The 16,545-nt window shown below is 66.1% G+C and overlaps 4 protein-coding genes across 12 annotated transcripts; all 4 read left to right on the plus strand.

The window, feature by feature from the left end:
* Nucleotides 1–2,249: 2,249 nt before the first annotated feature.
* On the plus strand, nucleotides 2,250–3,958 carry UBL5 (ubiquitin like 5). The gene is made up of 5 exons (XM_058861721.1): nucleotides 2,250–2,338; nucleotides 2,668–2,725; nucleotides 2,832–2,915; nucleotides 3,517–3,554; nucleotides 3,773–3,958. The coding sequence occupies exons 2-5, from the start codon at nucleotides 2,670–2,672 to the stop codon at nucleotides 3,814–3,816; spliced, it is 222 nt and encodes a 73-aa protein (XP_058717704.1). The 5' UTR covers nucleotides 2,250–2,338; nucleotides 2,668–2,669; the 3' UTR covers nucleotides 3,817–3,958.
* Nucleotides 3,959–4,259: 301 nt separating this feature from the next.
* Nucleotides 4,260–10,487, plus strand: LOC131591242 (fas-binding factor 1 homolog). 9 transcript variants are annotated; one of them, XM_058861726.1, is made up of 25 exons: nucleotides 4,272–4,300; nucleotides 4,386–4,483; nucleotides 4,630–4,678; nucleotides 4,796–4,837; nucleotides 4,963–5,023; nucleotides 5,113–5,233; nucleotides 5,313–5,424; nucleotides 5,519–5,623; nucleotides 5,769–5,880; nucleotides 5,955–6,079; nucleotides 6,179–6,269; nucleotides 6,345–6,734; nucleotides 7,077–7,123; nucleotides 7,271–7,308; nucleotides 7,429–7,707; nucleotides 7,829–7,887; nucleotides 7,975–8,099; nucleotides 8,406–8,644; nucleotides 8,717–8,839; nucleotides 9,029–9,202; nucleotides 9,342–9,518; nucleotides 9,610–9,747; nucleotides 9,840–9,945; nucleotides 10,087–10,205; nucleotides 10,323–10,487. In XM_058861726.1, the coding sequence occupies exons 2-25, from the start codon at nucleotides 4,457–4,459 to the stop codon at nucleotides 10,380–10,382; spliced, it is 2,919 nt and encodes a 972-aa protein (XP_058717709.1). In that variant the 5' UTR covers nucleotides 4,272–4,300; nucleotides 4,386–4,456; the 3' UTR covers nucleotides 10,383–10,487. The 9 variants fall into 9 exon arrangements, with proteins under 9 accessions (XP_058717707.1, XP_058717709.1, XP_058717711.1 ...); XM_058861728.1 differs by having other exon boundaries at nucleotides 8,526–8,644; XM_058861724.1 differs by having other exon boundaries at nucleotides 4,260–4,300; nucleotides 4,651–4,678; nucleotides 8,406–8,839.
* A 529-nt stretch (nucleotides 10,488–11,016) lies between these two features.
* On the plus strand, nucleotides 11,017–12,947 carry LOC131591245 (acrosin-like). The gene is made up of 4 exons (XM_058861735.1): nucleotides 11,017–11,417; nucleotides 11,563–11,807; nucleotides 11,956–12,092; nucleotides 12,561–12,947. Exons 1-4 carry the CDS (start codon nucleotides 11,254–11,256, stop codon nucleotides 12,843–12,845), a joined length of 831 nt encoding a protein of 276 aa, XP_058717718.1. The 5' UTR covers nucleotides 11,017–11,253; the 3' UTR covers nucleotides 12,846–12,947.
* A 716-nt stretch (nucleotides 12,948–13,663) lies between these two features.
* Nucleotides 13,664–16,328, plus strand: EMC10 (ER membrane protein complex subunit 10). Its single transcript, XM_058861690.1, has 7 exons — nucleotides 13,664–13,867; nucleotides 14,192–14,249; nucleotides 14,621–14,733; nucleotides 14,817–14,921; nucleotides 15,179–15,360; nucleotides 15,753–15,846; nucleotides 16,203–16,328. Exons 1-7 carry the CDS (start codon nucleotides 13,664–13,666, stop codon nucleotides 16,311–16,313), a joined length of 867 nt encoding a protein of 288 aa, XP_058717673.1. The 3' UTR covers nucleotides 16,314–16,328.
* Nucleotides 16,329–16,545: the final 217 nt, after the last annotated feature.

Here is a 16,545-nt window from a genome sequence, read left to right on the forward strand (position 1 = left end):
TCCCTCATACTCTGGAGAGCCCCCAGAGCTCAGGCACCCCCTCCTGGGATCCGGGGCCCCCCCAGTATTTGGAGTCCCCTTACATTGGGGGTCCCCTGTGTTTTGGGGACCCCCAAGGTATCAAGGACCCCCCCGCCCGGGTTTTGGGGACCCCCCCAGCCCACCTCAGGGGTTTTGGGGACATACGGGGGGGCCATCCCCTCCCTAGGTTTTGGGGTGCCCCTCCCCCTTCCCTTAGCATGGGGGAACCCCAAAACTTTCTCGGGGACCCCAAACTTGGGGGTGCGGAAGGGAAAACCCCCTCCCCTCCCCCCCACATCTTGGGGTCTCCCTTCCCCCCCCCCGAGTTTGGGGGGTCCCTCCCTTCCCCCCCCCCCCCCCCAAATTCTGCCAAACCAACTTTGGGTCGAGTGCGTCAAACCAACGAAACCAGAGCCGGAGGGGACACGGGGCCACCACGGGCTACTGGGGCCACTGTGGGGCCACCCAGCACCACCACAGGGTCACTGTGGCCACTAAGGGGATGGCCAGGGCCTTCAAGGGTCACCAAGAGCCACCGGACGGTCACCACAGGGTCACCAGGGCCACCATGGCTAGAGCCATCGAGGGCCACCATGAGGCCACTGCAGGGCCACTGGGGCCAGCACAGGAAGAGCCAGGAGGTGGCTGGGGCCACCAAGGGGGCACCAAAGGCTACCACAGCAAGAGTCAGGGGATGGCCAATACCACTGTGGGGACAGTCAGGGCCACCACCACCATGGCAGCCACTGCTGAAGCCACTGTGGCCACCACAGAGGTGACCCGGGCCACTGCCAGGGCCACCAAAGGGACCAGAGAACCAGGGCCACAGAGGGGGTGGCCAGGGTCGCCATGGGGACAGTCAGGGCCACCATGGGGACAGCCAGGGCCACCACGGGGTTGGTCAGGGCCACCGTGGGGACGGTCACAGACAGGAACCAATAAAGGTGACACCAGTTCTTGGAACCATCCCCTGTGTTTGGGGGGATTCAGGGGCTCTGGGGGACACTGGGGGGGTTCAGAGTCTGGGGGGGCAGGGGAGGTCTGGGGTCAGAGGGGGAGCAAGGGATGGGCTGGGGGGGGACAGGGGGACACAGGGGAACAGGGACCTTGGCAGGGGGGCGAACACAGGGGAACAGGGGCCAGGAGATACTGGGGGGTGAGGCTGGGGGGTCAGCACAGTGTCAGGGTGGGACTGGGGGGGCAGCACAGTGTCAGGGTGGGACTGGGGGGTCACCACAGTGTCAGGGTGGGACTGGGGGGTCACCAGAGTGTCAGGGTGGGACTGGGGGGTCACCACAGTGTCAGGGTGGGACTGGGGGGTCACCAGAGTGTCAGGGTGGGACTGGGGGGTCACCAGAGTGTCAGGGTGGGACTGGGGGGTCACCAGAGTGTCAGGGTGGGACTGGGGGGTCAGCACAGCGTCACCAGTCCTGGCTGTGTCACCGGGAGCAGCTGTGTTCCCCCGCGGTGTGTCGGTACCACTGAAGGTCAGCAGGAGAACAGAGTCCAAAGGTGCTCGGCAATTCCCTGAGCTCCGGAACATCCAAGTGCGCCCTGAGTCCCAACATCCCGAGGGATCCTGCCAGGAGGAGTGGGAGGAGACCCAGAGCACCAGAACTCCCAGACCGGCGGAGCAGCAGGATCCTGGAGCAGAGAATCCCTGGAGCAGAGAATCCCTGGAGCAGGACACATCAGGGGGGTTTTGTCGCCTCCCAGGAAGCCCCGGGAGAAGCCGGGGGAGCCCTGAGGGGGTCCCTGTCCCCATCGCCATCCCACAGCTCCAGCTGGTGCCAGCACGGTCAATGTCCTTTCAGGGGGAGGCCGGGGGGTGAAGGCCCTGCCGTGGCTTCAGGACAAAGCAGGGGGCACTGGGGCGGACTGGGGGCAGAAATTCCTCCCCGTGAGGGCGAGGAGGGGCCGGGATGAGCCTCCAAAGCCGCTTTGGTCAAACCGTGATGAAACACGAGAAAGCGACGTTTGGGAGAAAACTTCCTAAATTCCACATTGGCAGCACCTCACTGCCCGCATTCCTCTCCCCATTCTCCACATTTCTCTCACTCATTTTTCTCCCCATTCCCATTGCTCTCCCTTTGTCCCCACATTTTTCTCCGTTTCTCTCTCCCATTCCCCTCCACTGTCCCACATTTCTCTGTTAATTTCCCCCATTTCTCTTTTAATTTTCCCCTTCATTTCCCTACCCGTTCCCCCACAGGCGCCGCCGCCATCTTGGCCGTCACTGATGACAATGTCCGGTGACATTTTCCGACGCCACTCCCGGTTCCGGCGCGGCTGTGGCGGAGCGAGGAGGGCCCGGGAGGTACCGGGGGGCCCAGGGTGGTCGAGAGGGATTTTGGGGGTCCCGAAAGGGCTCGGGAGATACCCAGGAGGGACCGGGAAGGGGTTCCTGTGGTGCCGGGGAGGAACCGGGGAGGGCCCGTGGGGGTTCTGGGGAGGCGCCGGGGGCACCGGGGGATGGAACCGGGAGGCTCTTCCCTCTTTAACTCCCTCCGTTACCGCCCCTCTCCCCTTTTTCTATCCCTCTTCCCCTTCTCTACCCCTTCTCCCTCCTCTCTCCTTGCCTTTTCCTTCCCTTTTTTCCCCTTTTCCCTTCCCTTTCTCTCCCTTTTCCCGTACCCGGTTTCTCAGCCATGATCGAGGTTGTCTGCAATGACCGTCTGGGGAAGAAGGTCAGGGTGAAATGCAAGTATCCGGATTTGGGGGTTCGGGGGGGTTCTGGTGGGGCTCCGGGGGGGTTCTGGGGCGGTTCTGGGGGGTCCCTTCCGTGCCTCCTTTCCTTGACGGCTCTGCAGCCCCGAGGACTCGATCCGGGACCTGAAGAAGCTGATCGCGGCCCAGACCGGCACCCGCTGGGACAAGATCGTGCTCAAGAAATGGTACGGGGGGCTGGGGGGCAGCCCAGGGGGCTGGGGGGCAGCCCAGGGGGCTGGGGGGGGGGGTCTGGGGGGCAGCCCAGGGGGTTGGGGGGCTGGGGGGGCAGCCCAGGGGGTTGGGGGGGGCTGGGGGGGCTGGGGGGCAGCCCAGGGGTCTGGGGGGTCTGGGGGGCAGCCCAGGGGTCTGGGGGGGGGGGATCTGGGGGGCAGCCCAGGGGTTTGGGGGGCTGGGGGGGCAGCCCAGGGGTTGGGGGGGCTGGGGGGGCTGGGGGGTAGCCCAGGGGTTTGGGGGGGCTGGGGGGGCAGCCCAGGGGTTGGGGGGGCTGGGGGGGCTGGGGGGCAGCCCAGGGGTTTGGGGGGGCTGGGGGGGCAGCCCAGGGGGCTGGGGGGCTGGGGGGGCAGCCCAGGGGGCTGGGGGGCTCCAGGAGACACCTGACAGGTTTTGGGGGACACGCGAGGGGTTTGGGGAGGGCCAGGAGAGAACCCCAGGGGATTTGGGGGGCTCTGGGCTCACACAGGACCACCCCAGAGGTTTGGGGGGTCAGGAGGGAGCTGTGGGATTTTGGGGAAGGAGTGACACCCCTGCCTCCTCTTCCCCCTCCAGGTACACCATCTTCAAGGACCACGTCACGCTCGGGGACTGTATCCACCTGCACCTCAGAAACCCCCAAAACCCTTCCCCCAAATCCACCAGCACCAAACTCCCTCCCCAGAATCCTTCAACCCCAAAACCCCTCCAGGAAATCAATCAATGCCAAACTCCAAACCCCCTCCCTCTCTCCAAAATCCTTCAATACCAAAAATTCCACCCCAAATCCTTCAACCCCCAAAAATTCACTTTTCTTTAACTCTGGCTCCAGATGAGATCCACGATGGGATGAACCTGGAGCTCTACTACCAATAGTGGCCCCTTCCAGTGCACCCCCGTCCTTCCCAGTGCACCCCAGCGTCCCCCACCCCCATTTTCACCCCATTTCTCCCCCTGGAGCCGCATTGAGGCTCCAAACCTGCCCCATTTGTTTATAAATAAAGGCGATTTTGGGGCCTCCGTTGTTTTTTGGTAGTTTTATGGCAGCATCCCGGGGTGTTGTGTTGGGATATTGCAATTTTATGACAACATATCGTGACGTTACATCCATCAGTCGTACAGGGGTACCTGAGCCTGGAAACCCAGAGCTCCCGATATGGATAAATCTCACGATATGTGGGAATCTCCGGCGATGCAGAGGAGAATCGCGACAGAGGCTCGGGGGGGGGGGGACTCGTTGCTATGGTAACGGCCACTTTCCAATCAGGCGCTGCGTGGGCGGCTTCGTTGCTACGGCAACGGGGGCCTTCCATGAGGCCGGCGCGCAATATGGCGGCGCCCATGGCGAGCGCGGCGCCGGGTGAGAAAGGCGGGAGGAGCCCCGGGAGCCCCCGGGCGGGAGGGGCGGGAAGGGGACCCCGAACAGCGCCTCCCTCTCCCCTCAGCGCCGGGACAGGGTTGAGCTCGGGGGACCCGGAGCCGGCACTGGGCAGGGGCAGCTTGGGATCGCCCGGCAATGGCGGACGGGCTGGGACGCGCCACGGTGAGTGTGAAGGGGGATCCAGGCGGGACGGGCAGGGATCCAGGTGGGATCCAGGTGAGTGTGACAGGTCCGGGATCCAGGTGGAAACTGCACAATAACTCAGCTTTAGCGGGTGGGGAAATCCCGGTGCTTCCATTTTTCCCAAGGGAATTTGTGTCTCTCCTCAGGCTGCCAAGGCCCGGAGCAGGACACCAGGTGAGTGCCCTCACCTGGACTCTTGGACAGGGAATGTTCCAGGAGCTTTTCCCACCTGCCTGGTATGGGGAACACACCTGGGCTTACCTGGGTCACCTGGGCATTGTCCTGTTCCAGATCCCATCGAGGACGTGCTCGGGGACCTCCTGGGGTTCGATGGTAAAATGGGAGCTCCCAGCAAAATCACCTGGAGGGAATCCCCTGGGATCACCTGGAGGGAATCCCCCGGGATCACTGGGAGGGAATCCCCTACTGTCCATCCCTGACCCCTCCCTTGTTTCCAGAGGAGCCCCCCGCTCCCCCTTGGCGAGGTTCCCGGGCCCCCTTCCCGCAGGTGAGCCCCAGGTGAGCCCTCCAATCCCACGTTGCGGAATCTCCCCGGCATTCCCAGCCCTGCTCCCCCACCCTGGGGCTGGATCAGCCTCGTTTTCCAGGTGTTCCCAGCTGGGAGCACCTGGGACTCCTCCGACCCCCCTGACCTGGGCTGTGCCCAGGGAGAGCCTGGATCCGGATTCCGGAGGCAAATTCCCAACGGAGAATGCAGAAGGGGCAAAGGTGAGCGGGCGCAGAATTCCCAAAGGTTTTGGGGATCCCACCTGAGCTGCAGGTGAGGGCAGGAGCTGCCCCTCCCCAGGAGCTGGATCACCTGGATGAGCTGGATGAGCTGGATGCGGAAATCCTGGGAATGGCCAGAGTCGGGTCCAGGCTGGGGAAACACGCCGGGAAGGGGCTGGGTCCTGGAAGAGGTACAAGGAATTCCCATGGGATCCAACCCCATGCCCTGTTCCCAGATCCTCCTCATGGATCTGTGACTGCTCCTCCCTTTTCCCACCCTTCCAGGGGCATTCCCAGATCCGGGGGACCCCCTGGAAAAGCCGTGCCCGGAGGAGCCGGCGGGGCCTGGGAACAGCTCCGGGAGCAAAGCGGGACGGAGCAGGGACAGCGGTGAGGGGGACCCGGGGGACATCAGGGACTCCCAGAGCTGGGGCCACCTGGAGATGTCCCAGATCCAGCTGCTGACACCAGGAGCTGTCCCAGAGTTGGTGACACTCAGGGATGTCCCAGATGCCATCGGTGCCATTCCCCCCAGCCCCACCACGTCCTGATGTCACCTTTGGGGACGACGTCGATGACCTGGTGGATTCCCTGGGGCTCGGGAGCGGTGCCGACGGAGCCAGGAACGCGCAGGGAACGCCAGGAGGGTGAGGGGACAGCAGGATGGGGACAGGGATGGGGTGGTCCTGCTGCCACCCCTGGTGCCACCCCCTGTGCCCAGCCAGGGGCTCCGGAAGGGCCACACCGGGATCCAGGAGCTGCTGGGAGGAGGCTCTGCGGGAAAAACCCCAGAGCAGCCGGGAAAAGCGGAATTGCAGCCGGATGCCAAGGAGCAGGAGCAGACGGGTGAGCGTGGCTGGGGGTGGGGGTCCATGGAAAGTGTTTCCAGAGGCTCCATCCCATCTGGAATTTTGGGAATTGTGACCCAGGGCTGTTGTTCCACAGGGCTGGGCAGGTGCCAAGAGGAGCCAGATTTTCCCTTCGGATTCTATGAGCCCTCGGTGGCCTCAGGGACTGGGCAGAGACGGGGACGGAGGTACCAGGGAGGGAGGGAGGATTGTCCCCACCCAGCCATGTCCCCGGTGTCCCCAGTGTCCCTCTCCCCCCACAGGTGTCTGGTTGGGAGCAGCTCCCGACGTCCCTCTGGGGCCACCTGGCTGGGGCTGAAGGATGAGGATTTCCCAGGATTGGGATCGAAGGATGAGGATTTCCTGGGATTGGGACAGAAAGACAAAGATTTCCCAGGACTGGGACAGAAGAACAAGGATTTCCCAGGATTAGGACAGAAGAACAAGGATTTCCCAGGACTGGGATCGAAGGAGAAGGATTTCCCGGGACTGGGACAAAAGAACAAGGATTTCCCAGGGTCAGGGCCCGATCCCCCAGGACAGGAGGATGGGAGCTGGCTCAGCACTGCCCGGGCACGGAAGCAATCCCAGGCTGAGGCTCCAGAGCGGAGTTCCCACACCCAGAGGGTCCCAGAGCCCCCTGAGCCCACCAGGTAAAGGCTCCTCCCTCCCTGGGATTGAGGAGATCTCCTGGATCAGGATTCCTGTCCCATGGTCTCCTCCAGGTGTGCCCAGGGAATGGCCCTGGTCCAGAATTCCTGCCCTGGCTCAGCTCACCTGTGACACAGATGTCACCTGGCAGGGCTCAGGTGACCAGTGTGGGGGGAGGGCACCCCCGGGGTGTCCCTGTCCCCTCCAAATCCCAAAGGTGGGATCCCTGACATTCGACAGGTGGGTGGGACAGGTGATATGACACAGGTGACACAGGACAGGCCAGGCTGGGGGAGAGTCCTGGCTCCCCTCACTCTCCCTGTGGAATTTGTTTCCTGATCCAGGCTGAATCTCCCCATCAGGACACAGCCCCGTGGGCAGGTGGCAGCAGGTGAGGCCTCTGTCACCCCCAGGTGTCCTCTGAGTTCAGCTGGGATGATGGGATGGGATCCATGGGATGTGATGGGATAATGGGATGGGACAGTTCCATTCTGGCTGCCGAGTCCCCAGGATGGATCTGTCCCCTTTTCCTCCCCAGCAGTGCAGGAGGTGCCGGGTCCTGCCACGCCCGCTCAGGTGGGTGCTGGGGCAGGAGCAGGGAGGTGTCCCTGGGGATCCCTTGGAACTGGGGAGGCTGGACATGGATCAGCATTGCCCTTCCCAGGCCTCTCCTGGAGCATCCCTGTGTCCCCACAGGAGGATCTGGAGGCTCTGCCAGCCCAGCCCTGCTTGGAGAATCCCCGAGCTCTCCCATCCTGGCTCTGCCCAGAGCATCCAGGAGCTTTCCCAGCCCAGAAGCACCAGGAGGATCTGGAAACTCTCCCATCCCAGCCCCACCAGGAGGATCCAGGGGCTCTCCCCTCCCAGCCCCACCAGGATTCCCAAACTCTCCAGTCCCATCCGTGCCAAGAGGATCCAGGCTGTGGGATCACCCTGCGCAGCCTCCAGGCCCGGGTGGAGGAGCTGGAAAACCAGGTGGGGGTTGAGGGAGTTACCTGAGGGTGTCACACCTGAGGGTGTCACCCAGGGAAGCCGGAGGTGGCCACGGGAGCTCCGTGCCCAGGGTGGCACCTGGAGCCCGTCCCGCTCCCACCAGGTGCGGACTCTGGAGCTGGAGCGGGCACAGCGGGGACCGGTCCTGGAGAGCTCCTACAGGTAACGGGATCTCACCTGTGCTCCCAGCTCCCTGCTCAGCTCCTTGGGCTGGGAGCGCTGGGATTCCTCCTGATCCGTCCTGGGCAGGAGTCAGGGAAAGGTGGAGAAACAGCAGGAGAGACCACAGCGGGAAAAGGAGCAAATCCCATCCCGGAGCCAGGGCACGGCACGGGATCACCCCGGATCCCAGGAGTGGGACGAGCAGCTCACAGGTAAATTCCCTCCAAGTGCATCATTCCAGTGGGACCCTTTGCTCCATCCCAATGGCGTCAGAGCTGATCCCACAGAATCCAAAGGGTTCTGGGACAAATCCTGCTGTCCAGAGGGAGCCCTGGGCCTATAGATCCCTGTCCCATCTCTCCTGGGGGGATTCCTGACCAGAGGCTCTGTCGGTCTGAGGGTCCAGTGGTGCTTGGGCAGGGGCTCAGCTCCATCCAGGATTCCCACCAGCTCCCAGAAAACCTGGTGAGCCAGAGGCCAGGAGCCAAAGCTGGCAAAGTCCTACCTTCCATGGGCAGATGCCACAGTGGGATCTCCGTGTCCTGGGATGGCGCATGAGCACGGAGGGATTTCCATGAGGGATGTCCATGTGGATGGAGGGAGGTCCCACATCCCGGGACATGCCGTGCCTCTCGCAGTGCTCCAGGACAGGCTGTGCCGGCAGCAGCGGGATGCAGAGCGGGAGCAGAGCCGGCTCCAGGAGGCTGTGGCTGACTTGGAGACCAGGCTGGGAGAGCGGGAGCAGCTCCTGGAGCAGGTGAGGCCCTATCCCAGAGCTGTGCCCGTGTCTGTGCCCGGCCTCCTGCCGAACTGCCCCGTGTGGCTGCAGGAGCGCCGCAGGGCCGCGGCCGAGCGCTCCAGGGCGGATTCGCTGCGGGACGCGCTGGAGGAGCAGCGCCGGCTCTCGGCACAGCTGCTGGCCATGGAGAGGGTGGCGCTGGACGAGGCCAAGGTGAGCAGGGACACGGCTCCAGGTGATCCCACAAGCAGCGAGGGGCTGCAGCTTCCCGAGGGAATCGCTGTGGAGCCCACTGGATGCCCACGCGGGGTCAGAGTTCCCCAGCTAGAAGCAGCCTCTGGAAGCAGCAGGGTGGGGCCAAAGGAGGGAAAAGCAGCACCTAGAGCTGTCCCTCGGCCCCAGGGCACGTGGCTGGAGGAGCAGCGCGCAGAGCTCCAGGATCGCTCCGAGGAGCGGCGGCGGCTGGCAGCCGCCTGGGCCGAGTTCCACACCCGGGAGCGGCTGAGCCGGGAGCGGGAGGAGCAGGACAAGGAGCGGGCCCTGGGCATGGAGTCTGCGCTGAGGAGCCTGGCCAAGGTCTCTGATGGCCCTCCCAGGGTCCCAGACCACCTCCCCCTGTGCTGCAGCCCAAAGCTGGAGCAGCCAGGCAGGCCCAGAGCTCTCCTGTGACTGCAGGATGGGACAGGTGACACTTACTCAGTGCCCCACTACCCAGGAGCAGGCAGAGCTGAAGTTCCGGAGCCGGGAGCTGAGATCCAAGGAGGAGCAGCTGGCGAGGGACAGGGAGGAGCTGGACGAGGCCCGGCGGGAGCTGAGGCTGGAAAAGGAGAAGGTTCTCCGGGCTGAGCAGCGCCTGCGGGAGCGGGAAGAGCAGATCCATGCCCTGGCTGAGGTAAGTGGAGCACCCACACTGGAATTCCCAGCTGGGAGCAGAGTTGGGGCTCCACATCCCTCACTCCCCTGTCCTGGTGCCATTCCTGCAGCGCTCGGAGCAGCAGCAGCAGGACGGGGAGCGGGCGCTGCGGGAGGCACGGAGCGTCCAGGCCGAGCAGCGGGAGCGGCTGCAGGCCCTGCGGGAGCAGCGGGAGCAGCTGAGGCAGCAGGAGCAGCGTCTGCACCAGGCAAATCCCTCCCTCCCCAGCCCAGCCTGGCTGTGCCCAGAGCCGGAGCCTTTTCCAACAGCCTTTCCTTCCCTTTTCCCGGTGCGGGGCAGGACCGGCTGAGCCTGGAGCGGCAGAGGGAGCAGCTCCAGTGGCTCCGGGATGAGCTGTCCCCTGCTCCAGGGACACTGCTGGGGACAGTCCCCATCAATGGGCTGGGTGAGGCTCCAGCCCTGTGGGGATAGTCCCGGCTGGTTTCTTGGGGATCCTCATGCTCCAGAGCTGCTCTGGGCTCTCTGTAGGGTGGGAGGAGGTGGGAAGGCACAGCAGGGACGGGTGCTCTGCTGTCCCCCGCTGCAGCTCCGGTGGCTCCTGGGCTCCTGCCTCCTGTGGGGATGTTCCTGGGGGACAGCAGGGACCACCCAGGCTCGGCTGCACTCTATGGACACCTCCTGCTGCTCAAGCACCGTGCCCAGATGGTGAGGGGACAGGGCTGGAGGGCTGAGGGACAGCCAGGGGGAGCTGGGCTGGGAAAGGGCCTGAGAAACTGCTGGAAGGGGCTGGGAAGGGCTCAGCCTGTCCTTACCTGTCCCCAGGACCACGATTTCCTGGAGAACGAGCGGCTCTTCTTGGAGTCCCTGAAGAAAGGGCCCTGAACTCCCCCTGCATCCCTGGGGATTTCTGTGTCCCAAGCTGACACTGTGGGATCTCAAAAAATAAATGTATTTTTGTAAAAATAAATTTTCTACTAAGAAACTTACCCTGCCATTCCCAGTGTTCCTGGAGGGCGCTCCAAACTGTCCCAGCCCTGCCCTGGGCTGCTGCCACAGCTCCCGGGGTGCTCCAGCTGTTCCTTTTGGGATATTTTCCCATGGAATCTGGGCTGGGCTTGCCCCCATTCCCTGCTCTGAGGGGGCAGAAGGGCTGTTCCACTCCTGTCCTCAGCGAGAGAGGGACAGGGAAAGTTTAGGGGCTTTAAGCTACCCCAGAGAAGGTTTACATGGGATTTCAGGTTGTTTTCCTGCTATTCCAGGGCTCTGTGACTGTCCCAGCACAGAACCGGGGCTGCTCTGTGACATCAGCCCCAGGCAGGGCTCGGGGGGCTCTGGAGGGGACACGCTGGGCTCTGGCCGCTGTCACGGTGTCCCCAGCATGGCTCCGCTGTGGCTGCTTGTCCTGCTGGCCCTGGCCGTGCCCTCCTGGGGCACCTGGGACACCTGCGAGTACGTGACCCCTGCCCGAAGCTGTTCCCCAGGTGTCCCCTTGGGGTGTCCTGTGGCCACCACAGACCCCCGGAGCCCAGAGGGAGGTCACAGCCCTGTGCCCATAGCAGGCTCTGGCACCACCTGGGGGGCAGATGTGACCCTGGGGGTCCCTATCCCCAAGTCGGGGGTCCCTGTCCCTACTCAGGCAGAGCCGGGGGGGACAGCCAGGTCCCTGGGGGGTGTCCCTGTCCCCGTGTCGCGGTCCCACGGGGCCGGGCGGTGACACCTTCGCGCTTCCAGCGGCACCTGCGGGCTCCGCCCCATGGCCGAGGAGTTCGGGAACGGCGCCGGGGCCGTGCCCGGGGCTTGGCCGGGGCTCGCCAGCATCCAGGACCCGCGCAGGGCCGGCAGCGGCCACGTTTGCGGTGGGACCCTCATCAGCCCCGCCTGGGTCCTCACCGCCGCCCGCTGCTTCCTCCACACCAGGTGAGCTGGGCCGTGCGCCGGGAGCCTCCCGGGACGGCCCCGGAAAACTCCAGGAGGCTCCGGGACGGCCCCTGGCTGCTCCGGGAGGGCCCTGGGAAGCTCCAGGGTGGCTCCGCTCCCCTTCACCTTCCCCGCGTGTCCCCAGGAATGTCAGCACGTGGCGCGTGGTCCTGGGGGCCTCAGACCTGAGCGACCCCGGCCCCGAGGCGCAGGTGCGGCAGGTGCGGTGGCTGCGGAAGCACCGGGAGCTGGACGTGGCCCTGCTGGAGCTGGAGCGGCCCGTGGAGTGCAGCGACTTCGTCCAGCTCGGCTGCGTGGCTGAGGCGGGGGCGCGGCCGGGTGGGCTCGCACCTTGTTATATTGGGGGCTGGGGCTCCATGGCGGGCACAGGTGCGTCTGAGCTGGGGCTGGGGGCACAGCCGGGGCTGAGCTGGGGCTGGGGGCACAGCTGGGGGCTCAGCCGTGTCCCAGGTGCGTTCCGAGCGCACCGATGGGGCGGGGCGGGGCAGGCGCGGGGGTCTCACGGCCGCGCCCCCAGCCCAGGCCGGCCGGGAGGTGCTGCAGGAGGCGCAGGTGCGGCTGCTCCAGCCCGAGCTCTGTAACAGCGGCGGCGAGACCGTGGCTTCCCAGCAGGTGTGCGCGGAGCACTCGCGGGGCGGGTCCCGCACCTGCCAGGTGAGAGCTGAGGGAGACCCCGCCCCCGGCACTCCCGGCCCGGTCCCGACCCTGTTCCGTGTCCCGGGGCTGCCGTTCCGGTCCCGATCTCCATCCCCTTCAGTGTCCCGGGGCTGCCATGCCACTCCCCTTTCCCCTTTCCCACCCGTGTCCCGGGTAGGTGAGGCCCCAAAACCCCCCAAACCCAGGCAGAGACCCCAGAACTCCTGGCCCAGTGCTGCTGTTCCTGCAGGACCAGCTGGGACCCCCGAGACTCCTCCAGAGACCCCCAAAATCCTCCCAGATCCTTCTCAAATTCCCCTTCCCCTCCCTCCACCAAGGGACGTGCGGTCCCGGGCCATGTGGCAGCGGGGGCGCCTTTGGCCCCCTCCCCACCCATGGGTCCCTCCCTCACCCCGCCACCGCCGGGAGCGCCCCCCGAGCCGGGAGCGCGACCCCCGCCCTCCTGACGCGCCGCCCCCGCCGCAGGGGGACAGCGGGGGTCCCCTGGTGTGCCGGGACCCCCGCTCGGACCAGTTCTGGATCGCGGGGGTGACGAGCTGGGGCCGCGGCTGCGTCTTCACCCCCGCCTGGCGCTTCAGCGAGTGGATCCTGCGGCAGCTGGAAGCGCCCGGGAGCGGCGGCGGCCCCGGCGAGGAGCCCGCGGCGCCGGTGAGCCCGGTGAGCCCGGTGAGCCCGGTGAGCCCGGTGCTGCTCCAGTTCTTCGCCGTGATGCGAGAGCTGCTCCGCTTCCTGCGGGACCCCACGGGCTGAGCCGCGCCGCGGGCTCCGGCGGGGACATTCCACGGGCTGGGCAATTCCCGGCCTCCGTCCCTTTCCTCAGGGGCAGCCCCCGGCCCCGATGTTAGAATACAATTCCGTTTTCTCAATTCTCCGCGTTTTCAGCCCTGTTCCGGCTCCTGCGCGCAGGGAAGGGCTGGAAGTGTCTCGGGAAGGGGGCAGGGGGCACAGGGGAGCCGAGAGGGGGACACAGCTCCCACCAGGCCTGGGCTGTGACCCCCAGATCCATCTGTTCTCCCCGGGGGGCTGCGATGGACGGCCAAGGGGGCTCGGGGGTCCCGAGGGATGACGGCGGTGTCCCGTGGGGCGACTGGGGGGTCCCAGAGGTGACTGGGGGGGTCCCAAGGGTGACTGAGGGGTCCTGGGGATGGCCAGAGTGACTGGAGAGTCCCGGGGTGTCTTGGAGGGGCTTAGAGGTGTTTGGGGGGATCCCCAGGAGTGGCTGAAGGGTCCTGGGGTGACTGGAGGGTCCCCCTGTCTGTCCCGGGGCGTCCCGAGCTCCATTTTGGGGGGGATTTTGGGAGACCCGTGCTGGCCCCGCCCCCTCACGGAGCCCCGCCTCTTCAACCGCCCCGCCCATTTCCGCACCGTGACCCCGCCCACTACGTGGCACCGCCCACTACATGACCCCGCCACGGCCACGCCCCCGCCATGGCCCCGCCCCCCGCCATGGCCCCGCCCCCGCCATGGCCCCGCCCCCGTCATGACCCCGCCCCCGTCATGGCCCCGCCCCCCGTCGTGGCCCCGCCCACGACATAACCCCGCCCTCCGCCGTGGCTCCGCCCCCCGTCATGGCCCCGCCCTCCGCCGTGGCCCCGCCCCCGTCATGGCCCCGCCCCTCCGGCCTGGCCCCGCCCCGTTCCCGCCGTGCCCCGCGCTCCAAGATGGCGGCGCCGTGGCCTCAGCCGCTGCTGGTGCTGCTGGCGGCGGGGGCGGCGCTGGGCGGGGGCGGGGGGCTCTGCCGGGGGGGCCCCGGCACCGGCACCGGCAGCAGGGTGAGCACGGGCGTGACCCGGGGCCGGGGGAGCGGGGGTGCCCCCGGGGCCGCCACCGGAGTAAGCGGGGCGGAGGGATGCGGGGCCCTGTGCTGCCCTCAGTATTTATTACGAGCCCCGCGGTTCGGGTGAAGAGTAATGAGGCTGTTGGTGACAGCTTGTTAATGCTAATGAGGGGCGGGTCTAGCTCCTGCCAGGTGATTAATATTCATGAGGGGGTTGAGGCTGTAGAGCCTCATTAGGGCTAATGAGGGGGCGGGGTGTCACCCCTCGGGGGTGTCCCCGTCCTGGTGCCATCCCCGTGTCCCCCTCGTGTCCCCCCAGCCTGGCGACACCGAGAGCTGCCGGGTGAGCCTGAGCCTGGAGCACTCCTTCGAGCTGGGTGAGGGGACCGGGACGGGACAGGGGACACTGTGAGCTCCTTGGAGCTGGGTGAGGGGACAGGGATGGGGGACACTGAGCTCCAAGCTGGGTGAGGGGATGGGGACAGGGGACACTGTGAGCTCCTTGGAGCTGGGTGAGGGGATGGGGATGGGGGACACTGAGCTCCAAGCTGGGTGAGGGGATGGGGACAGGGGACACTGTGAGCTCCTTGGAGCTGGGTGAGGGGATGGGGACGTGGAGGTGGCACTGGGGACACGGGCACAGGGGGATAGCACTGAGGGACGAGACTGGGGGCATGGGGATGGCACTGGGGGCATGGGGACAGGGTTGTCCCCGGTGCCACCACCGTGTCCCTGTGTGTCCCCACAGATGACGCCCCGCGGTTCCGGCGCCGGGGGACGCTGGCGCTGAGCTTGGGCCCCGAGCCGGCCGTGGCGCTGGCCCAGAAACCGCTCGGGGACGAGGAGCGCGCCCGGCTCAGGGTCAGGGATGGGGGCATGGGGTGACACCGGGGGACACCGGGGTGACACCGGGATGACGCTGCGGTGACACGGTGTCCCCACAGGAGGTGGCAGCGCGGGACGGGCTGTACCGGGTGCGGGTCCCCCGCAAGCCCCTGGGCCCTGGCGAGGAGGGGGGCACTGAGTTCGTCACCTCCTTCGTGCGGGCCGTGAGTGATGGGGACACCCCTGACCTCTGTCACCCCCTGGGACACCCCCTGGGACAGCCCTGACCCCCAGCAGTCTCTGGAATGTCCCAGAGTCCCCCCACCCTCATCCTCCCTGTGTCCATGTCCCCTGTCACCCACCCTGTGTCCCCCTGTGCCCCTGTCACCCTGCTTCTCCCCGCATTCCATGTCCCCTCGTGTCACCTGCTGCCTTCACACGCCTCCCTGTGCCACTGCCAGCCCCTGTCCCCTGTCCCCAGTGTGCCCTGCTGGAGTCGCACCTGTCGGATCAGCTGACGCTGCACCTGGACGTGGCCGGGAACGTGGTGGCCCTGGGGGTGGTGGCAGCTCCGGGGACCTGCCGGGGCACCGAGGTGGAGGACGTGGACCTGGAGCTCTTCAACAGCTCGGTGGCCCTGAGGCAGCCCCTGCCTGCGGCCACGTGAGTGACACGGTGGGGACAGGGTGGGGACACGGTGGGGACCCTTGGCCTGGGACTCTCCCTCCCCTCGGTGGCCTCGTGCCAGCTCTGCTGCCATGGGGCCTGGGGACAGGGTGGGACACTGGGACCTGGGGACACTGTGGGGCACGGGAGACGAGCTGGTGACATTGTGGGGACTCTGTGGGGACAGGGGGACACAGCAATGCTGGAGGGGTGGTCTGGAGGATGGGGTGACCCTGGCAGGGGGACAGGGGACACAGTGACCCTGGGGGGAATTTCAGGGCTGCTTCAGGTTTTGGAGGATGCTGCGGTTGCCTGTGGGGGCAGGGGGGGAGGTTTTGGGGTGCCTGTGACTCCCCCTGTCCCCCCTGTGTCCCCCCCATGTCCCCCAGCCCTGAGACGGCCGCCTTCATCCGACACCTGGAGCAGGAGCAGGCGCAGCGCGCCCGGAACCCCCAGGAGCAGAAATCCTTCTTCGCCAAATATGTGAGGGACCCCCCAAAAAACACCTGCAACGCCCAAAAACAAACCAAGACCCCCAAAAATTTACTGCTCCAAAAGCCACCCACCCTTCCAAACCCAACAAACCCCCAAAACCCCCCACCCTCCCTCAAAGCCCCCTCCCCAAATGCTCAATCCCCCAGCACCCCACCTCAGCACCCCTGAATCCTCCCCAGGGCTACACTGAACCCCCAAACTCCCCCTCCCCACATCTCCTGCATTCCCCAGCTCTCCCCACATCTCCTGGGAACGGGATTTTTGGGTTTCCCATTGGGGGAGGTGGGTTTTGGGTTGACCCCCACCCCATTTCCCATGCAGTGACCTCCCCCCTCTCCCCACAGTGGATGTACATCATCCCCATCGTCCTCTTCCTCATGATGTCCGGAGCTCCTGACGCCGGGGGGGCACAAGGGGGGGGCACGGGGGGTGGAGGGGGGGCAGGGGTCAGGTGAGACCCCCCAAAAACACCCCATAACCCTCCTGCCCCCCCCCGAGGTGGGGGATATGCAATAAACCTGTGTGAGACCCCCCCCAAATCTGTGTGAGCGCCTAAATTTGGGTATGACCCCCCCAAATCTGTGTGACCCCCCCAGATGTGGGTGTGACCTCCCCCACCCACCAAAATGGCCCAACTGGGGAGACCCCCCGGGGGTCCAGAGGGGACCCCAAATCCTCGGCTGTGCC

Source organism: Poecile atricapillus, chromosome 39 (assembly GCF_030490865.1).
Source record: "Poecile atricapillus isolate bPoeAtr1 chromosome 39, bPoeAtr1.hap1, whole genome shotgun sequence".
In the NCBI taxonomy this organism is placed as follows: Eukaryota; Metazoa; Chordata; class Aves; order Passeriformes; family Paridae; genus Poecile; species Poecile atricapillus.